Genomic DNA, 25,174 nt, shown 5'->3' with positions numbered 1-25,174 from the left:
TACAAAAGTAAATTCCAAGTGGATCAAGGACTTGGATGTTAGACCACAAACTATCAGATACTTAGAGAAAAATATTGGTAGAACTCTTTTCTGCATACATTTTAAAGACATCTTCAATGAAATGAATCCAATTACAAAGAAGACTAAGGCAAGTATAAACCTATGAGACTCCATCAAATTAAAAAGCTTCTTCACAGCAAAAGAAACCACTACCCAAACCAAGAGACCCCTCACAGAATGGGAGAAGATCTTTACATGTCATACATCAGATAAGAGTTTAGTAACCAACATATATAAAGAGCTTGCCAAACTCAACAACAAGACAACAAATAACCCCATCCAAAAATGGGGGGAGGACACGGACAGAATATTCACCACAGAAGAGATCCAAAAGGCCGAGAAACACATGAAAAAATGCTCCAAGTCTCTGATTGTCAGAGAAATGCAAATCAAGACAACAATGAGATATCACTTCACTCCTGTGAAAATGTCATACATCAGAAAAGGTAATAGCAGCAAATGCTGGAGAGGGTGTGGGGTCAAAGGAACCCTCCTGCACTGCTGGTGGGAATGTCAATTGGTCCAACCTCTGTGGAGAACAGTCTGGAGAACTCTCAGAAGGCTAGAAATGGACCTACCCTATGACCCTGCAATTCCTCTCCTGGGGATATATCCTAAGGAACCCAACACATCCATCCAAAAAGATCTGTGTATACATATGTTCTTGGCAGCACAATTTGTAATAGCCAAAACCTGGAAGCAACCCAGGTGTCCAACAACAGATGAGTGGCTGAGCAAGTTGTGGTATATATATATATAGTGGAATACTACTCAGCTGTAAAAAATGGTGACTTCACCGTTTTCAGCCAATCTTGAATGGACCTTGAAAATTCATGTTAAGTGAAATAAGTCAGGAACAGAAGGATGAATATGGGATGATCTCACTCTCAGGCCGAAGTTGAAAAACAAGATCAGAAAAGAAAACACAAGTAGAACCTGAACTGGAATTGGCGTATCGCACCAAAGTAAAAGACTCTGGGGTGGGGGTGGGTGGGTGGGGAGAATACAGGTCCAAGAAGGATGACAGAGGACCTAGTGGGGGTTGTATTGTTATATGGGAAACTGGGGAATGTTATGCATGTACAAACTATTGTATTTACTGTTGAATGTAAAACATTAATTCCCCAATAAAGAAATTTTTTAAAAAAATTTTTAAAAAGGGGGAGTCAGGGAATTGGATGGTAGTGCAGTGGGTTAAGCGCATGTAGTGTGAAGTGCAAGGACCGGCCTAATGATCCTGGTTTGAGCCCCTGGCTCCCCACCTGCGGGGGAGTTGCTTCACAGGCGGTGAAGGAGGTCTACAGATGTCTATCTTTCTCTCCCCCTCTCTGTCTTCTCCTCTTCTCTCCATTTCTCTTTGACCTATCCAACAACAACATCAATAACAACAACAATAAAAAACAACAAGGGCAACAAAAGGGAAAATAAATAAGTAAATATTAAAAAAATTTAAAAAGGGGAGTCATCAGTGGTATACCCCGTTAAGTGCACATATGTAAGACCCCAGGTTCAAGCCCCACCTGAAGGGGGGAATGCGTCACAACAGTGAAAGAGGTCTACAGATGTCTATCTTCTCTCTCCCAGTCTTTCTCTCCTCCCCTCTCAACTTAGCTCTGTCCTAGCAAATAAAATTTAAAAAGAAAAATGCTGCCAGGAGCTGTAGATTCGTAGTGCAGGCACCAAGCCCCAGCAATAACCTTGGTGGCAATTTTTTTTTTAATTAACTAAAAAAAAAAGAGGACCTTGCCTTCACTAGAGAGCAGCAAGGGTAGGGACTGCCCTACTCTCTGAAGGGAGGCTAGGTCATCCTACCCTGCCACTTGAGGAAGACTGGTCCTGAAATGAGTGCAGCCTAGAATGCTGTGACTATGGACTGTGAGCTCAGACTGACAGGGACTCAGAGGTTATACAGGCTCCTGTGCAAAATATGAACAGACAAGGGCCCTCAGTCAGATTGATGGGACAGTTAATTTATATATTTTCCTCATATTTGGGAACTACTCTCTACCCTAATTCAACCTTCTAGCCCTATTCTAAACTCTGACACCATCTTCCCAGACAATATTTTGAGTCTACCTGCATGTTAACTATCAGGCTCAGGCAAAAATTAGTAAAATCACAGGCCCATCGAAATATACCTAAAATAGACTTCCTAGCCTCTTCCCACAGGAAGAACCCTAGTTTCACCTACTCTATTCCTACCTTTAGGTTCCTGTTTATTAAACAATTTGTCCTGCTTTATATCTTGCCACCAAGTTGCAGATGCTACTATGATGCCATCCTGACTTCCCTGGGCAGACAACCTCACCAATGTGTCACAAAGTCTCACCTCTTCAGAGCCCTACCCCACTAGGGAAAGACAGAAATAGGCTGGGGGTATGGATCCAACTGCCAGGGGTTAGACAGCACACGGTTATGCAGAGATTCACTCTCCTGCCAGAGGCTCCAAAGTCCAAGTTTCAATCCTCTGCACCACCATAAATAAGCCAGAGCTGAGCAGTGCAGGGTGGGGTGGAGAGGGCAGTCATGGTGTCTCTGTTTTTATCACTATCTCTCCTCCTTCCTTCTCAAATTCTCTGTCTCTATCCAATAATAAATAACTTAAAATAAATAAATAAAAATAAGACAAAAATATTCTAGCACTTTGATTTGTAGATTAAAATTGATAAATTAAAACATAATAGAATAATCAAATGTATAACAAGAATCTTAGTAAATAAATTTAAAGAATTAGTTTTATTTTGTTAATATTCAAAGTAATCCCTAGGCTTAAGGGATTTGGGTATTGTGAAGTTATAATTAATGATAAGTAAAACTAAAAATTCAAAAGCAAAATTCAACATAAAATTCATTTAAAAATGAAAATCAAAATACATCTAGAGACCCCCCCCCAAAGACTCCACCAAAAAAACTACTGTAAGTAATTAATACATTCAGTAAAGTAGCAGAATATAAAAATCTATACCTATAAACTAGTGGGGAAATAAAAGACTCAGTCCCATTTACAATAGAAACCAAAAAGATACAATATCTTGGGATGAACCTTACAAAGGAGGTGAAAGATCTTCATAAGGGAAACTACAGGACATTGTTAAAAAACATAGAGAAGGACACACAGAAATGAAAGAACATTCCTTGTTTCTGGACTGGAAAAATTAACATTATTAAAATGGCCCTTCCACCAAAGGCAACCTATAATTTCAATGCAATCCTTATCAAGATCCCACTGGCATTTTTCAAGGAAACTGAGCAACTTGTCCAAATATTTGTGTGGAACCACAGGAGACTGGAATAGCCAAAGAACACTTCTGAGAAAAAAAGGAGAAAAATATGGAGGTATCATGTTCCCCAACTTAAATTTATACTACAGGGCAACAATAATTAAGACTACCTGGTACTGGAATAAAAATGGACAGTTGGATCAGTGGACAAGAATTGAAATCCCAGAAATGAGCCATATATAGCTACTTAATATGTGACAAAGGGGCAAAAACTATTCAATGGAGTAAAGAAGGTCTCTTCAACAAATGGTGCTGGAAAAATTGGACAGCACATGTAGAAAAATCTAACTAGACTACCACCTAATACAAGACACCACAAAAGTTAGGTCAAATGGACATTATACCAGAAATTCTAAAACTTATAGAAGAAAATTTTGGTGAAGTTTTACAGGTTTCTACAGCAAAGATGTATTTGGATACTCAACTCCATGGGCATGGGAAATGAAGAGTAAATAAATGGAATTAAATCAAATGAAAAAGCTTCTACACATCAAAAGCAAATTACACAAGGATAACCAGGCAACCTAGTAAATGGGAGACGGTATCTATCTGCACATCACACATCTGACATGTGACTGATACTAAATATTTATACAGAATTGGTACAGATATATAAAAGAAATAAAAATAATCCAATAAAATTTTTTTTAAGTGGGCCAAAGAACTAAACAGTTTTCTAGAGAAGAGATGTACATGGCTCACAGACATATGAAGAAATGCTCCACTTCACATATTAGAAATGCAAATCAAAACTACATTGAGATTCTATCTCACACCTGTGAGAATGGCCTACATCAGCAAAACAGGAAATGGCAGGTGTTGGTGAAGTTGTGGAGATAAAGGGTCTTTGCTACACTGCTGGCAGGAACGCACACTGGTGCAGCCCCTTTGTTAGACAGTAACAAATGGAGAGTCCTTAAACAAATAAAAATGGAGTAACCAGGGAGTCAACAGTAGAGCAGCAGGTTAAGTGCAGGTGGCACAAAGCGCAAGGACTCTCGTAAGGATCCCGGTTCAAGCCCCAGCTCCCCACCTGCAAAGGAGTCACTTCACTGGCAGTGAAGCAGGTTTGCAGGTGTCTATCTTTCTCTCCACCTCTGTCTTCCCCTCCTCTCTCCATTTTTCTCTGTCCTATCCAACAACAATAATAACTACAACAACAATAAAAAACAAGGGCAACAAAAGGGAAAAATTTTTTTTTAAAAAATGGAGTAAGCTTATGACCCAGCAATACCACTCTTGGGCATTTATCCAAAGGACACACAAACACTAATTTGAAGGGACATAGGCAACCTTATTCACAGCTGCATTATTCATAATAGGCAAAGGGTAGAAGCAGTCTAAATACCCATCAACAGATGACTGGTTAAAGAAGTTATGGGTTGCTGTGGACACAGCATAATGATTATGCAAAAGTCTGTTATGCCTGAGTCTCTGAGGTCCCAGGTTTAATCCCCAGTAGCAACATAAGCCAGAGCTGAGCAGTGCTCTAGTCTCTCTGTGTATCTCTCATTCTCTCATTAAAAGAAAAATAAATAAGATATTTAAAAAAGAATTTATGGGATACATACTCCACGAAATACTACCCTGAAACAAACAAAAAAAAAAGTGATATTGTGTCCTTTGGGGCAAAACAGATCAAACTATAGGTGATTATGCTTAGTGAAATAAGTAAAGAAAGCTTCCCAGATGGTCTTACTCTATGTGGAATCTAGAGAACTCATACACATGAACTTACAAAACAAACAAATGAATAACAAAAAAAAAAAAAACAGAAGTAAATTGTTTCTAAGACTTTGTGAGAACTATGGTGGCTATCTTTGGGAGGGTGGAGACACTGATCTTTGGCAGTGGATGAGCTGTGGAACAATGCCCTGTAATTTTATTCTCTTATAACCCAATATTAATCACAAATAAATAGGTTGCTAGTACAGAAAAAGAAGTACAAGTAAATATCAATATGGAGAAAAGAATGCAAATCCCCAAAATTGAAAATAATAAAGAGGAAGTAATAGGTATGTGGGGGGGGGGGGGAGTGAGAAGAAAAGAGTTCTGATCAATCTGTGTGAATACCAAAGAAGGAAGCCTTTCCCCCACTGGGGGGGGGGGGGGGGACTCTCTTGGGCCTACCAGGAAGGAGGTAGAGGGAGAATCATAGGAAACAGGTACCTTTAATTATGAATTAATAACTCTCTTTACCAACCATACAAAGTTCAGAGTCTGAACTACTTCTCACCTTCATGGTTTTACTGATAGTGGTAAAACAATAGCTCTTTAGTTTTTAATTGTTTATTTTTTATTTACTGTCTATTAGGTAGAGACAGAGAGGGAGGGGGGTTGACAAGGAGAGAGACAGAGAGATACCTGAAGCCCTGCTTCACCACTCAAGAAGTTTTCACCCAGCAGGTGGGGATGGGGGCTTGAACCTGGGTCCTTGTGCACTGTAATATGAGCACTCAACCAAGTGCGCCACTACCTGCCCCGAATAGCTACTTAGTTTTTAAGTAAAAACAAATTCATTTTGCATCTATGTTTTAAAAGACTCCACAGAATATCCAGAAACTTGAATTAATCCTGTTTGCTAATGAATATGATTAATTGGGCAGGGCTACTTTACCTGTGTTTCCTTTTTCATCTTCTCTGATGTGAAGCTCTTTCACAGATGTCTCCAATTCTAGCAGATCTCTTAGGTCTTCCTTGTACACTTCTATGTAAGACACTTTTATATTAAAGTCAATGCTAGGATTATCAAAGATGTTTTGAAATATTTCTTGGATAGCACGAGGAATAATACCTTTTTGACCCTCCACAACAGAAGCTGAAAATTCAGAAAAAGAAAGAACATCTGAAATTTAAACTATAAAAAAAGCTACAATCCAAAATTTACAATAAATAAACCTTATTTCCTTGTATTTCTCTACATGGTAACTTTTTAGAACCACAATATAAAACTCACAGATAATTGTTTACATGTTTTTGTTGTTTTACCAAAGCACTATTAAGAGTCTTGCTTCTGGTATTGCTGGGGATTGAACCTGGGACTTTTGGTGAGATATGAAGGTCTTTCTGTATGACCACTATGGGATCTCCCTAGTCTTAGATATATTCTCTAATTTCATACATGTATCCCACAAGTATTTATTTAGTACCTGCTATGGCTAGACAGTAAACTAGGGTCCTGGGAACTCGTAGTGAACAAAACAGCAGGGAAAAGTCCTTCCGTTGGGAAGCTGTCCCGAGGAAAGATAAAAAAAAAAAAATCAAAAAATAACATAACTGACAAGAGAATTAAATAAAATGTTAGAAGGTGGGGCCAGAAAGTGGCACACTTGCTTGAATGTACTCAAACCTACATTCAAGCTGGAAATCCTGATCCCCATCTGCAGAGGAAAAGCTTCATTGACTGATGAAGTACTTCAGGTGTTTTTCTTTCTCTCCCTATCTCTCCTTTCCTCTCAACTTCTCTCTGTCCTATCAAATAAAAAATATTTGAAAAAGTGCATTAATTAAAATGTAAAGGTATCAGTATAACTAGGAGGAAAAAATAGGGCAAAGTAAAGAAAGCTGGAAGTGAGTGTTTATCTAGGTGAGAAGTGCTTGAAACTACATGGAAAATCATGCTGGAGGACTGGGGAGACAGAATGATGGTTGCGCAAGCCTTTCATGCCTGAGGCTCTAAAGTCCCAGGTCCAAGGCCAGCCTCCACCACCACCACCACCATAAGACAGTGCTGAGTTACTAATTAATCCATTTCTGTGACCTGGGAGATGGTACAGTAGATAAAGCACTGGACTCTCAAACATAACTAAGTTTGATCTCTGGCATTCCATGTACCAGAGTGATGGTCTAGTTGTCTCTCTCATTAATTAATAAAATCTTTTAAAATAATGATTCATTTCCAACTTAGTGATTATCAGTTCTTATTTTTGGTAACAATGACACTGAACATCTGAGTCTCTATTAATATGGACTGCCAATCACTTAATTTAATATGTAAGCCTGCCATCTTGTGGCAAATAGAAGAAACTGTAAATTTTTCTATTTTTTTGAGAACTTGCAGGAAGTTCTCAATACTATGTATTACTATTTAAGCATTTTAAACTAGACAAAATATATGATGGATGAAAAATAAGTCATTCATCCTCTATTTCATCACACAACAGAAATTTATCAAAAAGCTGAATTTCAAATAAAATTTATTTTAAAACTTCAGTATGTACTTTGGGTACACACTGATGCTGCATTTTCCAACATTAAGCTTTTGTTCCTGAATTAGGCTGTTTCAGAGACAACTGTAAAGCTTTATACCTCAACAGTCATCACTTAGTTATAAAATGTTATTTGAAGAATATGTAAATAAAAAATAATAAAATAAATTTTGAGAGTATGCCAGATAAAGGCCAACAGATCCAGGCCAAAGTTCATTAAGCAAAGTCAGCTTTGCCATGTGCCTGGCCCAGGTTCAAACCCAGCAATAACATTGGTGGCAATATAAATAAATAAATATTCTAAGTATTTATTTATCTATTTATTTTAATGAGAGACACAGGAAGAAGGAGATCAGGGCATCACTCAGCTCTGGCTTTTGGTGGCACTGGGGATTGAACCTGGGACCTCAGTGTCTCAGGCATAAAAGACTTTTGCATAACCATTATGCTATCTCAACTCATAAATATTTTTTAAGAAATCTTTAAGAGGAAATCTGGCTAGAAAATGAGGGTAAGGTATACTTTAAGCTATATATAAATTTCTCCCACTGACTCTGAATCCTGATTGCAGGATTTTTAATATTGGCAAGTGGATGTTAACACAAAAAACTTGATTGTGTTAACTCATTTCTATTTCAAATTCTGCAAACAGCAGCAAAGACTTGAATACTGAGCATTATCTTGGACATCTTTCCTCAAACATAATCATAGCGAATGATTAACAAAGCTTTAATATTTAAAAACAAATCTTTCAAGGATAATCTTAGGAACACACCAGAGTAACCCTATTCATTCTTTTAGTCCCCAGGTTAAGCACCTCCTCTGTGTCAAGAATTGTCACACTTTAGCTTCTTTCTAGGGTTTCAAATAAAATTTCAAGAGTATGAGAATCTTACCAACATGGCCTCCTCCAATGGTGTATGTCTTCCCAGATCCAGTCTGTCCATAGGCAAAAACAGTGGCATTATAGCCCTCAATGAGTGACAACACAAGCGGCTTTATACACGTGATATAAACTTCATCTTGTGTAGAATTTTTGCCAAAAACAAAGTCAAAAGTAAAGACCCTATCTCTCCCAATGATAATTTGCTGGGTGCTCGGGATAACTCTCACACAAACTTGATGATTATGAAGAACTTCTTTGCACAGCAGAGGTCTAATTCTTACAGCAACTTTGATGGGTATTTCTTCCATGGCAGCTTAGATTTTACAAAATAGATTATTTTTTTCTACTTAATATTCAGTATCTAGTGTGAGAAACATCCATTTTACTTAAGATCTGGACTCCTATGTATCAAAATAAAAACAAAACTTAGTTTATTCCTCTATTATGATAAACTATCTTTTTAAAATTTTATTTATTTTCCCTTTTGTTGCCCTTGTTGTTTTTTTATTGTTGCTGTAGTTGTTGTTACTGATGTCGTTGTTGTATATGACAGAGAAATGGAGAGAGGAGGGGAAGAACAGAGAGGGAGAGAGAAAGATAGACACATGCAGACCTGCTTCACCACCTGTGAAGGGACTTCCCTGTAGGTGGGGAGACGGGCTCAACCCGGATCCTTACGCAGGTCCTTGGGCTTCTCACCACTTGTGCTTAACCCACTGTGCTACTGCCCGACTCCTAACTAAATTATCTTTTAAAGTCAACTAGAGCAGACCTTATTTCAATAAGAGACTGTACAAAAGATAAATCTATCTTGGAAAAGTAAACATATAATTTATTCATGAAACAATATGATTTGGGGGGTTAGCATCAAAGTAATCTAGGGGTTCATGGCTGTGAGCTTGTAAATGATAAATACATGAGATTTCACTGCGGTTTGTTTATTTATCTATTTTTACCAGATCATTCATTGTTCAGCTTTGGCTTATGGTGGGACTTAACCTGGGACCTTGTAGCTTCAGGCGTAAAAGTCTTTATGCAGGAGTCCGGCGGTAGCCAGTGGGTTAAGTGCATGTGGCGCAAAATGCAAGAATCCGGGTTTGAGCCCCGGCTCCCCACCTGCAAGGGAGATGCTTCACAAGCGGTGAAGCAGGTCTGAGGTGTCTTTCTCTCCCCGTCTTCCCCATCTCTCTCCATTTCTCTCTGTGCTATCCAACAACGACAACAACAATAAAACAAGGTCAACAAAAGGGAATAAGTAAAAAATATTTTTTAAAGTCATTATACATAATCATTATGCTATCTCCCCAGCCTTGTGCTATTTCTCTATCACTAAGTTCCCCATCTAAATGGTAACTTGCGGAGTCAGAAGGTTAAGACAAGGAAATAATTAGGTAAGTGTATACATGTTTTAAAAGCAAAACTTGGAGCCAGGCAATGGCCTACCCTGCTGAGTACACACACTACTATGCACAAGGACTGAGGTCTAAGCCCCCCCACCTGCAGGAGGAAGCTGCATGGGCAGTGAAGCGGTGCTGCAGGTATCTCTCTCTCTCTCCTCATTCAATTTCCCTGACCTATCAAATAAAAAAAAGAAAAATGAAAAGAAAAAAATGGCTGTCAGGAGAGGTGAATTCGCCCTGCAGGCACCAAGCCGCAGTGGTAACCCTGCTGGCAGAAATAATAATAATAACAATAATATCAAAACTTAATATTAGAATATATGATTTTGTATCTTCACCATAAATAATAGAAACATATTTAAATACCAACAGTTTTAAGGACTTTAACTCGATATAAATTTTAAATTAATGTCTTTATTCAAAAATAACCAAAATCGGGAGTCAGGCGGTAGCGCAGCAGGTTAAGTGCACATGACGCCAAGCGCAAGGACCAGCATAAGGAGCCCTGTTGGAGGCCCCGGCTCCCCACCTGCAGGGGAGTCCATTCACAGGCGGTGAAGCAGGTCTGCAGGTGTCTTTCTCTGCCTCTCTCTGTCTTCCCCTCCTCTCTCCATTTCTCTCTGACTTATCCAACAACGACGACGACATCAATAACAACGATAGTAACTACAAACACAATAAAAAGGGCAACAAATGGGAAAACAAATATTAAAAGGAAGAAAGAAGAAATCTTAAAAAATAAATAACCAAAATCGTGTAGGGTAGATAGTATAATGGTTATGTCAAAAGATATTCATACTTGAGTCTCCAAAGTCCCAGGTTCAATCCCCTGCACCATCATAAACAAGAACTGAGCAGTGGCATGATCAAAAAAAATTACTAATACTAGTATATAAATATAAAGTATAAGATGCAGCCCAGGAGACAGTACAGTGCTAGAGCACTATGTTTACAAATATCAAATCCTGGGTTCAATCCCTGGCATCGCATGTGCCAGACTGATGTTCTGGCTCTCTCCTGTATCATTAATAAACAGTGTTTTTAAGAAAACACAGGAGGTGGGGGAAGGGTACAGCAAGACAGCTCACCTGGAGGATGCCTGCTTTGCCCAAGTAAACCCAGGTTAGAATCCCTAGTATTCCACATGGGAATCCCATAGCACTTAGAAACAGCCTCAATGCTGTGGCAGCTGTTTCTCTCACCTTTTTTTCTTTTTTTTGCCTCCAGGGTTATTGCTGGGACTCAGTACCTGCACTACGAATCCACTGCTCTTGGAGGCCATATTTTCCCTTTTGTTGCCCTTGTTGTTTGTTGTTATTATTATTGTTGTTGTTGTCGTGCTGTTGGGCAGGACAGAGAGAAATGGAGAGAGGAGGGGAAGACAGAGAAGGGGAGAGAAAGCCACCTGCAGACTTACTTCATCGCTTGTGAAGCGACACCCCTGCTAATGGGAATTGGGGGGGGGGGTCCAACCCAGATGCTTACTCCGGTCCTTGCGCTTTGTGCCACCTGCTCTTACTTTTTTTTTGCTTCCAGGGTTATTGCTGGGCTCAATGCCTGCACCATGAATCCTCTGGCTCCTGGAGGCCATTTTTTTCCCTCTTTGTTGCCCTTGTTGTTGTAGCCTTGTTGTGGTTATTATTGTTGTTGATGATGTGTTCATTGTTGGATAGGACAGAGAGAAATCGAGAGAGGAGGGGAAGACAGAGAGGAGGGGAAGACAGAGAGGGGTAGAGAAAGACACCTGCAAACCTGCTTCGCCACCTGTGAAGGGACTCCCCTGCAGGCGGGGAACCAGGGGCTTGAACCAGGATGCTTTGCACCCCCTGAGCTTAATCCGCTGTGCTACGCCCCCACTCCCACCCCTGCACCACGTGCTCTTAACCTGCTGCACTACTGCCAGGTCCCATCTGAAAAAGCTGGCCCAGAAAGGTAAAGCCCTCTGCACAAAAATGAAAAAAGAGGGAGTCGGGCAGTAGCTCAGTGGGTTAGCGGGTTAGCGGGTTAAGTGCAAGTGGCGCAAAGCACAAGGACAGGCTTAAGGATCCCGGTTTGAGCCCCCAGCTCCTCACTTGCAGGGGAGTCGCTTCACAGGCAGTGAAGCAGGTCTGCAGGTGTCTATCTTTCTCTCTCCCTTTCTGTCTTCCCCTCCTCTCTCCATTTCTCTCTTTTCTATCCAACAATGATGACATCAATAACAACAAGAATAAAACAACAAGGGCAACAAAAGGGAATAAATAAATAAATATTTTTTTAAAATTTTTTAAATTAAAAATAAAGAAGGAACCACAAGAGGTAACTTTGGGTCTGGCAAAAGTTTCTCAGCTATGACACCAAAAGCAATTAAGCAGAAAAAGAGCTTAAAATGAATTTCATCAGACCTCAAAGGTTTCCACTTCAATAGGACAACAACAAGATAGTGAAAAAGCAGCTATTGGGTGAGAAAAAGATAGTTGCAATCATACATTTAATAAGGATGTGTATCTAGGATATATAAAGAGTCCTTACAATTCAATAGAAAAAAGACTACCAAACTCAAATAGCAGCAGTCGATCTGAAAAGACAATCTTCAGGAACATATAAAAATGGACAGTAGATACATATAAAGATGCCCAACATTATTTAACTATCAGGCAAATATAATCATAACTACAATGATACCATTTAATTCCCACTAACACAGGCACAGAAATATATATAGTAAGCAATAAAGAATATGGAAACTTTATGTAATCCTGATAGAAATAGAAAAGGATGCAGCTGCTTTTAAAAAAAAATAGTCTAAAAATTAATATGTAAATAAATAAATAAAAAGTTAAAGGCTGGAGAAAGAGCTTACCAAGCAGGGTGCCTGCTTTGCTATGTGCTAGGCCCCAGGCCCAGGTTTGAGCCCCAGCACCACAATGGAGGTTCAGTGGTACCTTTCTCTCTCTCTTTCTTTCCCTATCTGTCTCTTCCTCTCTCTGAATGAGAAAAATGATACAACTAACCCATGACAATGTTTAGGTGTAGCTGATGAAAAAATCATTTTGGCAAAGACAAGTTTTAAACACTACCATTATGTAATCTAGCAGACTAAAGGGGAAAAACATTTCCAGTATGACTAGTTTTAGAAATACTAATTATGACATATTTAATATTCTCTAGTTACGAAAAAACCTGCAGTACTGTGGATTTATAATAGTGTAAAATAATAAAAATAAAATATTTATAATAATAAAAATATTTACATCACTCTACAAAGAGCCCACTGAGAATTTTTAAAAATATTGGCTCCCATGGGCTGTATAATTCCAAAACAAAGACAACTATCTTTAATAGCCAAAACAAAAAAATGCACCTAACTTTGGCAGTTTTCATCATTGTGAAATTCTGCACTGAAACACTCATAAAATACTTCTAGTAAATTATTTCTTGAACTTTAAGGGACTGTATGATTATTTAGCATTAGAAACCTTTCCAAGAGAACTACAAGAATAGTACATACATTGGTTCTTCCAAGTATTTCTGAACACCTACATTTAAAGTTTTTATTTAAGGCCTAGCATGGGCACACCCAGTAGAGCACACAGGTTACAGTGTGCAAGGACCTGGGTTCAAGTCCCCAGTCCTGACCTGAAGAAGGCAAGTTTCACAAGCTATGGAGCAGTTACAGGTGTCTGTCTCTCCCCATCTCTATTTCCCCCTTCCCTCTCAACTTCTCTCTGTATGTATCTAAAATAAATAAAATGCTTTTTATCGCACGGTTTTAAAACAAAAATCGTAAGTCAAATCAACCTACTTTCAATAAAATTGTTAATAAAACGTACCAAGTACAATTAGAATGCATTCACTTTCTTGGTTTCTATACTGGGGATATCTATAAATAATATGACTATAAAGACAACTGAAATTCATCTACTCTGCACATTTAAAAAATAAGGGTTCGGGAGTCGGGCGGTAGCGAAGAGGGTTAAGCGCATGTGGCGCAAAGCACAAGGACCGGCGTAAGGAACTTGGTTCGAGCCCCCCAGCTCCCCACCTGCAGGGGAGTCGCTTCACAAGCGGTGAAGCGGGTCTGCAGGTGTCTTTCTCTCCCCCTCTGTCTTCCCCTCCTCTCTCCATTTCTCTCTATCCTATCCAACAACAATGACATCAATAATAACTACAACAATAAAACAACAAGGACGACAAAAGGGAATAAATATTTAAAAAAATAAGGGTTCATAAGCATATGACTTGTCAAAACCTGTGGATCTCCTAATAATTTAAGTTATAAAAGCACATACTACTGCCTCAAATTTCAATCAATTAAGTCATCAGAAGTGTGTGCATATCGTCAACAATAAATGTAAAGAATAGTGGCACTTGACTGGCTAGTCACGTTAAGTAAGATCCAATAGATTTTTGAAGTCTAGAGCAAAGATTAGAAGAATGTTTGTTCACTCCAGCATGGCATTAATCAGAATTACTTTTTCCAAGTAGGGCTGTTGCCTCCTGAGCCCTTTATTAGCAACAGTGGTCGTGTGGACACTGACTTGCTTCTACTCTGCTAAGCAATTCCTCAGCAAATGGACAGTGAATTGCATCAGGACCTCCGAAAGACCCTAACAAGAACTAGGTGGAGGAGACACGAATAGGGGAAATCGGATAACTTAATATTTTTAAAGTGAGAGGGTGCAGGGTCTAGAGTAGCTAAGAGGGTAGAGGGCCGACTTGGGAGAATGGGGCCCCCGGCTCCACACCGCACCCACCCACCCAACAACCCCTCCCCATGTTGCAAGAGGCAGAGTGATGTCTGCGGAAGTCTGCGGAGCTGAGCCCGCACCCAGTCACAACACCCGCGAAGGAAGAGGGCGGCGAAAACCGGCTGCGGGCCACTCCAGGCGCCTCGGCCCCCGCGGCTCCAAGTCTGAACCCCAGAAAGGCCGGGGTCCCCGACTCCGCACGGCGCCCTCGCGCAGCCCTGCTTCTGGGCCCTGAAGTGCTCACAGGGGACTCGACTTCACCCAGGGTCTCGGCACCTGCCCCAAGCCCCCGGGGGCGCCCTCCCCGGCACCCCAACCGACCCCTCAGCGCCCCCCGCCATCCGCGAGGAGGACCCCCGACCCCGCGGGCGCCCCGTCCTCCCAACGGCGGGCCGGGGGCGCCGGCTCCGCGGGCAGGAGGGCAGGTGAGCGCCGCGCCGCTTCGGTGCCCACTGCCCGGCCAGGTTGGCCAACCGCGCACTGACCGGCTCGAGAAAGCCCAGGCCACCGGCGGCGAGCGCAGCGCAGGGCTCCTCCGCTAAACTCTGCCGCGCCGCCGCCGCCCGCGCCTTTTGTTGTCGTGGGTTCTCCCCGGCAACCAGAGAAGCCCCGCGCCCAGCCCAGTTCCCCGCCCGCTTCCCGCCGACTCGGGCTCCGCCCACTCCGCCAAGGCCCCGCCCCTCCACGCCCTGAGCCCCGCCCCTTCGCCGCGGAACTTGGGTCAGCTTCCTGGAGGCGCGCCCCCTAACGTCGCTAAAGAGCAGGGACACCCGAGATCTGCCTCGGAGCACCAATCCCAAAAAATTTCCACGGGTTTGCAAAATATGCATGGTAGTAGGGACCAGGTGGTGGTGCACCTGGTTGAGTGTGCATACTGCAGTGCAGAAGCACCTGGGTTCAAGCCCCCAGCCCTCACTTGCAAAGAGGAAAGCTTCATAAGTGGCAAAGCAGTGTTGCAGTTGTCTCTCCCTCTGCCACTCTGTCTTCCCCTTCCAACTTGTGTCCTTATCTAAAACAAAAAACTCAAATAAACCAGAGCGTATGGTTTTCCTTAAATATAGTAAAATAAATAAAATGAGCAGTAGCCACATTTGCCTTTTTAAATTTTTTATTATCTTTACTGGATAGAAGTTAAGAGAGGGGAGTCGGGCGATAGCGCAGCGGGTTAAGAGCAGGTGGCGCAAAGCACAAGGATCAGTCTCGGCTCGAGTCCCCAGCTCCCCACCTGCAGGGGAGTTGCTTCACAGGTGGTGAAGCAGGTCTGCAGGTGTCTGTCTTTCTCTCCCCCTCTCTGTCTTCCCCTCCTCTCTCCATTTCTCTCTGTCCTATCTAACAACGACGATATCAATAACAACAACAATAATAACTACAATAACAATAAAAATAAGGGAAAATTTTTTAAAATTTTAATTAAATAAGCTCCTTAGCCTTAGCTCCATCTTCCTAGAAGCCTCTGCATGATGAGAGCCAAGTGGAGGAAAAAGCGAATGCACAGGCTGAAGCCCAAAAGAAAGACAAGGCATGTGTGGTCTGGGAGGTGGCGCAGTGGATAAAGCATTGGACTCTCAAGTGTGAAGTCCTGAGTTCAGTCTCCAGCAGCACATGTACCAGAAGGATGCCTGGTTCTTTCTCCCTCCTCCTATCTTTCTCATTAATAAATAAATAAAATCTTTAAAAAAAGAAAAAGAAAAAGAAAGTCAAGGCAGAGATCGAAGCACACCCATAGAAGCCATAGGAGTAGAAATAAGACAGACACTGGCACAAACTGGACTTCTGTGCTGCAACCTAGAACTTGTCTCAGTGGATCTAGAGCCTCCATCACCATCTGATCCTAACATGACTATCTTGAGGGACATTCTTCTTTGCTCTTGCCAAAACACAGTCCCTTTTGCTCCTTTGCCTCGAACTTGATATTCTGGACTAGTCTGTTCTCTTTGTGGCTTAATGTAACCCATATACAATAAATAATCTCTTCTGCTATCATAGTTGATGGGAGAAAAATAAATAAGTAAATAAATAAATCTCTTCTTCATTTACTTTTTTTTAATATTTATTCATTTATTCCCTTTTGTTGCCCTTGTTTTTTTATTGTTGTAGTTATTACTGTTGTTGTTCTTGATGTCATTGTTGTTGGATAGGACAGAGAGAAATGGAGAGAGGAGGGGAAGACAGAGATGGGGAGAAAAAGACACCTGCAGACCTGCTTCACCGCATGTGAAGCAGCCCCCCTGCAGGTGGGGAGCCAGGGGCTCGAACTGGGATCCTTACACCGATCCTTGCACTTTGCACCACGTGTGCTTAACCCAATGCACTACCGCCCAACTCCCCTTCATTTACTTTTGAGAAACAGAGCATCACTTTAGCACCTGTGGTGGCACAAGTTCAATGTCTTATCCACAGCAAAAATGAACCATTTTAACCAGAGGTGGGACCGTGGATAAGGTGATGGACTCTCAAGCTTGAGGTCCTGAGTAGGATCCCTAGAATCACATCAGCCAGAGTGAAGTTCTGCTTCTTTTTATCTCTTTTATAAATAAACAAATCTAAAACCTTTTCATTGGGGAGTCGGGCAGTAGCGCAGTGGGTTAAGCACAGGTGGTGCCAAGCCAAAGGACCAGCTTAAGGATCCCAGCTTGAGCCTCTGGCTCCCCATCTGCAGGGGAGTCGCTTCACAGGCAGTGAAGCAGGTCTGCAAGTGTCTATCTTTCTCTCCCCCTCTCTGTCTTCCCCTCCCCTCTCCATTTCTCTCTGTCCTATCCAACAATGACGACATCAACAACAATAATAACTACAACAGTAAAACAACAAGGGCAACAAAAGGGAATAAATAGGTTTTTTTTTAAAAAAAAAAAAGCCCTTTGCATGGTTGGAAAAATAGCTTACCTGGATAATATGCCAGCTTTGACAAGCAGGTAAGCCACATTTGAGCCTGGCCCCTACTGTATCAGAGAAAACATCAGTGATGTGGTGTCTTTCTTCTATTTTCTGTCTTTACCTGAAAAAAGTTGGCCCAGAGTATCAGAGCCCCAGGAACAACAACAAAAATATATTTTTTTAAAAGAAAAAAAAAAATCTTACCTTCTTTCTATGGTTTCTAGAGTTAGGAATGTGGCACATGTTTAGCTGAGTTCTGATCCAGGATCTCACATGTTGCAATAAGGGTGTTGGTTCAGATATTCTCACAAAGCTGGAGGCAGGGTCATCTTGAGATTCAGCTAGAGCAAGACTTGCTTCCAAACTGGCATAGCAGTTATTGGCAGATGCAGTTCCTTCAGGGTTGTTAGGCTGGGGGGGCTCAAGTTCTTTGCCAACTGTTGGCCAGTCACTCAACAGGTGGTATTTTCCATCATATCAAAAACACAAGACGAGTCAGGGGCAGAGCAAGTAAGGGAATTTTATTTACTAGAAACACATTTATTTACTAGAAACAACTCATTAAATTCATTCCACATTCATGAGAAAGGAACTGTACAAAACTATAGGTACCATGAGGGGGGCTTTAGTAGAGGCCTTTTATCTCCTCTCTTATTCTTTTCACTTATTTTTTTTTTGACAGAGAAATTTAGAGGAGGGAAGATGATAGATTAGATAGATAGGCAGACAGACAGACAGATAGATGGATAAACAGGGTTTTGTATCAGCGCCTTTGTGCATGGTTATATGTGCACTCAACCAGATGCACCACCACCCAGCGCCCTAATCACCAAATTCTGCTTATTTCATATTTAAGTAACTTTAACCTACCTCTTTCTATCTCATAATCATTCACTTAGGCCACTGCACAACACTCTACCAATTAGTTTGCCCCAAAACTTGTCCTCACACATGTTCGAGTGATCAATCTTAAACAAATCTATGTCTATGTGCTTTGTTGAAAGCCTTCCTGTGACATCATCTTTTGGCAACTGAAAATAAGAACTCCTTGTATGGAGACACAATTTTTCTGAGAGATCTACTTGGTATCCTTTACCCAGGTGGAAGCTAAGCCTTCTAGATTTGAGTTCTCTGACATCTCTAGGATTCAGAGATGAGGATGTTATTGCTTAGGTGAGACCAGAACCATTAGGTCTGTTTGAGAAGGAATGAGGAAGATGAAGGTATGGAAGGGTGTTGGGGAAAGCTCAATCAGAGATATATACTACATTACAGCAAGTTTCTCTTTACTAAGTTTCTCTTTCTTCCATATGCTATCTTCTTTTTGTTTTGATTTTTGTCCCATTAGATTAAGAACATATTAGTAGTGGTCCAGGAGGTGGCATAGTGGATAAAGCATTGGATTCTCAACCATGAGGTCCTGAGTTGGATCCCTGGCAGCACATGTACCAGTGATGTCTGGTTCTTTCTCTCCTCCTGTCTTTCTTGTGAATAAATAAATAAATTAAAAAATAAATAAAATAAGAACATAGTAGTAAGTGAAAGGAAACCAAACTGTAGTAAAAAAGGAAATGCAGGGGGTTGGGCGGTAACTCAGTGGTTTAAGCGCACATGGCTCAAAGCACAAGGACCAGTGGAAGGATCCCAGTTCGATCCTGGTTCGAGCCACCCGGGCTCCCCACCTGCAGGGGAGTCACTTCACAGGCGGTGAAGCAGGTCTGCAGGTGTCTTTTTTTTTTTTTATTTTATTTTTTTTTTACCTGAACACCGGTCAGCCCAGGCTTATGGTGGTGCAGTGATTGAACCTGGACTTCAGAGCCTCAGGCATGACACAGTTTGTTTGCATAACCATTATGCTATCTACCCCTGCCCCCAGGTGTCTATCTTTCTCTCCCCCTCTCTGTCTTCCCCTCCCCTCTCCATTTCTCTCTGTCCTATCCAACAACAATGACATCAATAACAACAATAACTACAAGGGCAACAAAAGAAAATAAATAAGTAAATGTTAAATAAATAAATAAATAAATAAATAAATAAATAAATGGAAATTACATGGCCTTAGTTATGCCATGTAATCAATCTATGGATGGAAATGCACAAAGACCCTAACTTGTCTTTATTTTTGCTTTATTGGAATAAGTGGCTCTAATAGCTAGTGACTTCAGGCAACAAAGCACTTATCTTTACCAATAACCCAAGCCAAAAAAAAAAAAAAATCAAGGGCTGGGCTGATGAACCGTAGCTTTGGTACCATTAGGTTAAATGTTGCAAAACTAATTATCTTAGCATCACCAAAAGTGAGATGCACAAACATTATGTGATTCCTGGTGTGCTGCAATAGGAAGTACATGGTCCCATCTACAAATTACATCCTTGCCAAGAAAATTGAACCTGAATCTAATCAAGAATCTACATCTAGCTGCTAGTTTACAGGAAATACTGGAAGGAGAGAAACAAGTTAAATGGTGATCAAAGATATGATCACCAAGTCTAGCATGCCAGGCATTCCAATAGACAAATGGCACAGTTACTCAGAAAAGGTTAAAAAGAAGAAGGAGGAGAGGGAGAAGGAGAAGAGGGAGGAGCGAGGAGGGAGGAGGGAGGGAGGAGGAGGAGGAGGAGGAGGAGAAGGAGAAGGAGAAGGAGAAGGAGAAGGAGAAGAAGAAGAAGAAGAAGAAGAAGAAGAAGAAGAAGAAGAAGAAGAAGAATGGAGTCGGGCGGGCAGCAGCGCAGCAGATACAGGCGGTGAAGCAGGTCTGCAGGTGTCTATCTTTCTCTCCCCCTCTCTGTCTTCCCCTCCCTCCATTTCTCTCTGTCCTATCCAGCAATGATGACATCAACAGCAATAATAACTTAAGCCGGTCCTTGCGCTTTGCGCTACCTGCGCTTAACCCACTGCACTATCGCCCGACTCCCTTTAGTTATCTTTATTTATTGGATAGAGACAGCCAGAAATCAAGAGGGAAGGGGGAGATAGAGAAGAAGAAAGACTTAGAGACACCTGATTCAGCACTCACAAAGCTTTCCCCCTGCAGGTGGGGAACGGAGGCTTGAACTTGGGTCCTTGCATATTATAATATGTACGTTCAACCAGGTGTTCCACCACCCAGCCTCTCTTTCCCCCTTCTTTAGGGCCCTTCCCTCTCAATTTGTCTCTATCCAGTAAATAAATATTATTTTAAAAAAAAGTATTGGGGACCGGGTGGTTGCACACCAGGTTAAACACACATAGTGAGCAGCGCAAAGATCCCTTTAGAGCCCTGACTCCCCACCTGAGGGATGGGGGGGTCTATTTGCAAGTGTTTGTGAAGCAGGTCTGCTAGTTTCTTTCTCTCCCCATCTCTGTCTTCCCTGCCTCTCTCAATGTCCTATGCAACAATGGGAGGGAAAACATGGCTGCCAGGAGCAGTGGATTGGTAGTGCTAGAACCAAGGCCCAGCAACCCTGGAGGCAGCAAAAAGAGAAAGAAAGAAAGAAAGAAAGAAAGAAAGAAAGAAAGAAAGAAAGAAAGAAAGAAAGAAAGAAAGAAAGAAAGAAAGAAAGAAAGAAAGAAAGAAAGAAAGAAAGAAAGAAAGAAAGGAAGGAAGGAAGGAAGGATGGATTCTGGAATAGGTTACATAACAATGTGAATGTACTTACCACTGCTTAACTGCAGTTATGGTTAGGATGGTAAATTTCATGTCTTTTACACAATTTTCAAAAGGTGGGGGGGGTAACTTAATGCTTTTTTTTTTTCTGTGCGGGGGCGCTGTGCAGGGCAGAGTGGGGCTGTGAGGGGCTGGGCTGTGCGGGGGGGGGGGGGGGGGCTGTGCGGAGCTGAGAGGGGCAGAGCGGGGCTGTGCTGTGCGGGGGGCTGTGCAGGGCAGAGTGGGGCTGTGCGGGGCTGGGCTGTGCGGGGGGGGGGGGGGGGCTGTGCAGGGCAGAGTGGGGCTGTGCGGGGCTGTGCCAACTTAATGCTTAAAAGAGAATTAAGGGGAGCAGCAGGTGGCTCATCCAATAGAATGCACAAATTGCCATGTCTAAGAAGCCAGGTTTGAGCCCTGGGTCACCATATGGGAGTGCCTGCAGGGTGAAGCTTGATAATCAGTGGAGTCATGCTATGGTGTTCTCTCTCTTTTTCTCTCTCTGCCTTTCTCTCCTTCTCTTTCATCCTTGGAAGGTAGATAAGAGTTATGCTCAGACTATAATGCCTGAGGCTCCAAAAAGAGGGAAAGAAAACAAAGCCATCAGGAATAGTGTTGCCATGCAGGCACTAAGTCAATGATATGCTGGCGGCCATAAAAAAAAAAAAAAAAATTAAGGGTCAACTGAGGTACATATAACTCCTGTTTGGGTTCTAATTCAAATAGATGGAGGGGGGGAAAGCAAGCAGAAGCTTTATGTACAAAGTTTCAGCTCGGTCTTACAAAGGCAGTATTGTCATCTGTTTCAGACTTGCCTCTGCCAACTAATATGTAGCCTTGAGCAAAGGACTTGTCTTACCTGTTCAATTTTTCTTTTCCTTGCTGACAGGGTTTCACTGACTCTTCATGCCTATACAACTGCACTGCTCCTGGCAAACTACTATTCTTTCTCAGGTACAGAATGAAGGACAGAAAGGGAGAGACAGTGAGGAGAAGACACACCAGAGCAGTTAGAACACTCATGAAGCTTCCCCTTTGCTTGAGCTATTGCTGGAAATTTATGCTCAAGTATTAACTGAAGACACTAGCAACTAGTCATCTATTCCAACAGAAAACACAAGGTTTGATCTTTGTGCATCTTCTTCCATGGACTGTAACTGATCACATGGCTATGATAAGGTCAGATCTTGTTGTTAAGGTTCGGAGGCTCCAGCAGGCCGGGCTAGCATCGGGGCGGTAGACAGACAGAGACTGAGACTCGGGGGACACACGGCTGGGCTGAGAAGCTGCAGTTTAGTCTTTATTCACGAACGGGCAAATCACCACACCATGTGCTTTCCCCATGTTTCTCCTTCCGCTGGTGTTCCTGGAACTCTGGACGTCCTTAGTATAGGGGGCGGGGAGAAAAAGGGGGCGAAACTAGCAAGGGCCAAACCAATTCTCTCAGAGTTGGGGGGAAGGGGAACAAACCAATATGAAACATAGCAACAAGATCTTTCCCTAGACTTAATCATTTTCACTGATTACTACATTTCCTTGTTTACTGAACTAGTGTCAGTTTGGTTTTCTTCACATATTAAAATGGGAAGAAGGACAGAAAAAGAGTGTAGCACATGGGAAAAAGAAAACCCTAGTTAGATGGATGCCGTATTTCTCTCTAAACTTATAATTATTTATTTACCTATTTATTGCCACTAAGTTATTGTTGAGACTCAGTGCCTGTATGAAGAATTCACAGCTCTTGGCAGCCATTTTTCCCCTTTCTTTTCTCTTTAATTTAAAAGGACGGAGAGAAATTGAGATAGGAGAGGAACACAGAGGGAGAGACTCCTGCAGCACTGCTTCACAACTAGTGATACTTAGCACCCTTACTTCCCCCACTGCCCTTGCAGGTGGGGACCAGGAACTTGAACCAAGGTCTAAGTCGAACCAAGGCCTTTGTACATGGTAATGTGTATGCTTGACTAGTTATAGTCAACTGTCTGGTTCCCTAAATTTCCAGTTGTTTTGGTTAGTAAATTTCATACCTGAAAATAATCTTAAATTTGGCAGCCAGGGTGGTATGTAGCAGGCTATAACACAACTTTTGTTTAAAACCATCTTCATGGCATAGATTTGTGTAAAAAAAAAAAAACTCTGGGGGTCCAGGCAGTGGTGCACCAGGTTAAGCACACACAATACAAAGTGCAAGGACCCTTATAAGAATCCAAAAAAAAAAAAAAAAAAAAGAATCCCAGTTTGAGTCGGGTGGTAGCACAGCGGGTTAAGTGCAGGTCGCACCAAGCGCCAAGGACCAGAGTAAGGATCTCGGTTCGAGCCCCCAGCTCCCCACCTGCAGGGGAGTTGCTTCACAAGCGGTGAAGCAAGTCTGCAGGTGTCTATATTTCTCTCCCTGTCTTCCCCTCCTCTCTTTCTCTCTGTTCTATCCAACAACAATGACATCAATAACAATAATAACTATAACAATAAAACAAGAGCAACCAAAAGTGAATAAACAAATAAATATTTTTTTAAAAATGAATCCCAGTTTGAGTTCCCAGTTCCCCACCTGCAGGGGGAGCGCTTCATAAGAGGTGAAGCAGGTCTGCAGGTGTCTATGCTCTCCCCCTATCTTCCCATCCTCTCTCAATTTCTCTGTCCTATCCAATAAAATGGAAAACATGGGGTCCAGGAGCAGTGGGTTCTTAGTGCAGGAACCAAGCCCCAGCGATAACCCTGGAGGCAAAAAACAAAAACACATTTGAATAATGACAAAACCACCTTATCATGCATTTCTCAGAATACAGTGCCAGACAGTCTTTTGGTGGTGGGAATGGTGTTTATGTACACTCCTATTAAAGTGTAGACATATAAATCACTATTTAATCAATATGAGATGGGAAAAAATGATCATATGTCTAGAACTTCTTAAAACACAGACTGAGTCTTTTTAATACATAGGCTATCTTTGATATGTTGAATCTCTCAAAAGCCTAGACCAGGGAGAACAGAAGCAACCAGTAGCACAGCTATATACAAGATGCTGGGTATTAGACCCCAAACCCTAACAAAGGGACTTTTCAAAGTTAACCCAATCACCAAATAATGTGATGATAACAATAACTATCCATTGTCTTCTTGAACCCTAAGACAGCAGGAACCTCACATTTCCACTACAGAGCCTATATTTCCCCCAGTCCTGGAACCTTAGGGTGGGGTGCACTTTCCTACACGCTTCTCTTAATGCATATCAAATAATATTGCATCCACGGATCGCAACCCAATCAACGCAACAAGTGCCACCCCAGCATGCTTCACTTCAGACTGTGTCCAGAGACTTCAGGTGTGGAATGACAACCCTTCAGCTTCATCACTCGAGTGAGACCTTTTGTTTCATAGTATTCTCTACTTCCATTCCAGGTGTTCCACTCCCCAATAAATCCCCAAACCTAGATATAGTCCAGGTCCCCTGAAATAGAGCATATGTTCACATGTGCCCATAAACTAGGGAAAAATATATACCTGAAAGCAGAAGTACACAAGAGCCTGCAGGGAATACCCCCCAACACTTCATCTGCGCTATTCCAGTCTTTAGGTCCAGGGCTGTTCAACAATTTATTTGGCTTTGTATATTAACTCTCTTTTCAGCCAGCAGGTTCCGGATGCCAGCACGATGCCAAGCAGACTTCCCTGGACAGACAACCCCACCAATGTGTCCTGGAGCTCCGCTTCCCCAGAGACACACCCTACTAGGGAAAGAAAGAGGCAGACTGGGAGTATGGATCAACCAGTCAACGCCCATGTTCAATGGGGAAGCAATTACAGAAGCCAGACCTTCTACCTTCTGCAACCCACAATGACCCTGGGTCCATACTCCCAGAGGGATAGAGAATGGGAAAGCTATCAGGGGAGGGGATGGGATATGGAGATCAGGTAGTGGGAATTGTGTGTTGTACCCCTCTTATCCTATGGTTTTGTTAATGTCTCCTTTCTTAAATAAATGAATAAATAAAAAAGAATACAGTCCCAGTTAAGTAACATAAACATATTCATTACTAAAGCAAACATAGACAGAGGTATTAGTATAAATAATAAACCATTTATACTAACCAGGAATTAGAAATGGGATCACCTTC

The 25,174-nt window shown here is 41.8% G+C and overlaps 1 protein-coding gene across 2 annotated transcripts in view; it reads right to left on the bottom strand.

The window, feature by feature from the left end:
• The window catches only part of KIF27 (kinesin family member 27), a 94,989-nt gene extending 79,804 nt beyond the window's left edge, over nt 1–15,185 (bottom strand). For both annotated transcript variants that reach the window (XM_060199499.1, XM_060199500.1), the window contains exons 1-3: nt 15,048–15,185; nt 8,446–8,836; nt 5,959–6,159 (exon numbers count right to left, since the gene is read on the bottom strand). In XM_060199499.1, coding sequence (XP_060055482.1) covers nt 5,959–6,159; nt 8,446–8,743 — 499 coding nt within the window. In that variant the 5' untranslated portion in view covers nt 8,744–8,836; nt 15,048–15,185. The remainder of the gene's footprint in view (nt 1–5,958; nt 6,160–8,445; nt 8,837–15,047) is intronic.
• Nucleotides 15,186–25,174: the final 9,989 nt, after the last annotated feature.

Source organism: Erinaceus europaeus, chromosome 10 (genome assembly GCF_950295315.1).
Source record: "Erinaceus europaeus chromosome 10, mEriEur2.1, whole genome shotgun sequence".
NCBI lineage: Eukaryota > Metazoa > Chordata > Mammalia > Eulipotyphla > Erinaceidae > Erinaceus > Erinaceus europaeus.
Note: the sequence above shows the minus strand (reverse complement) of the source record. Positions and strands in the feature narration are given on the sequence as shown.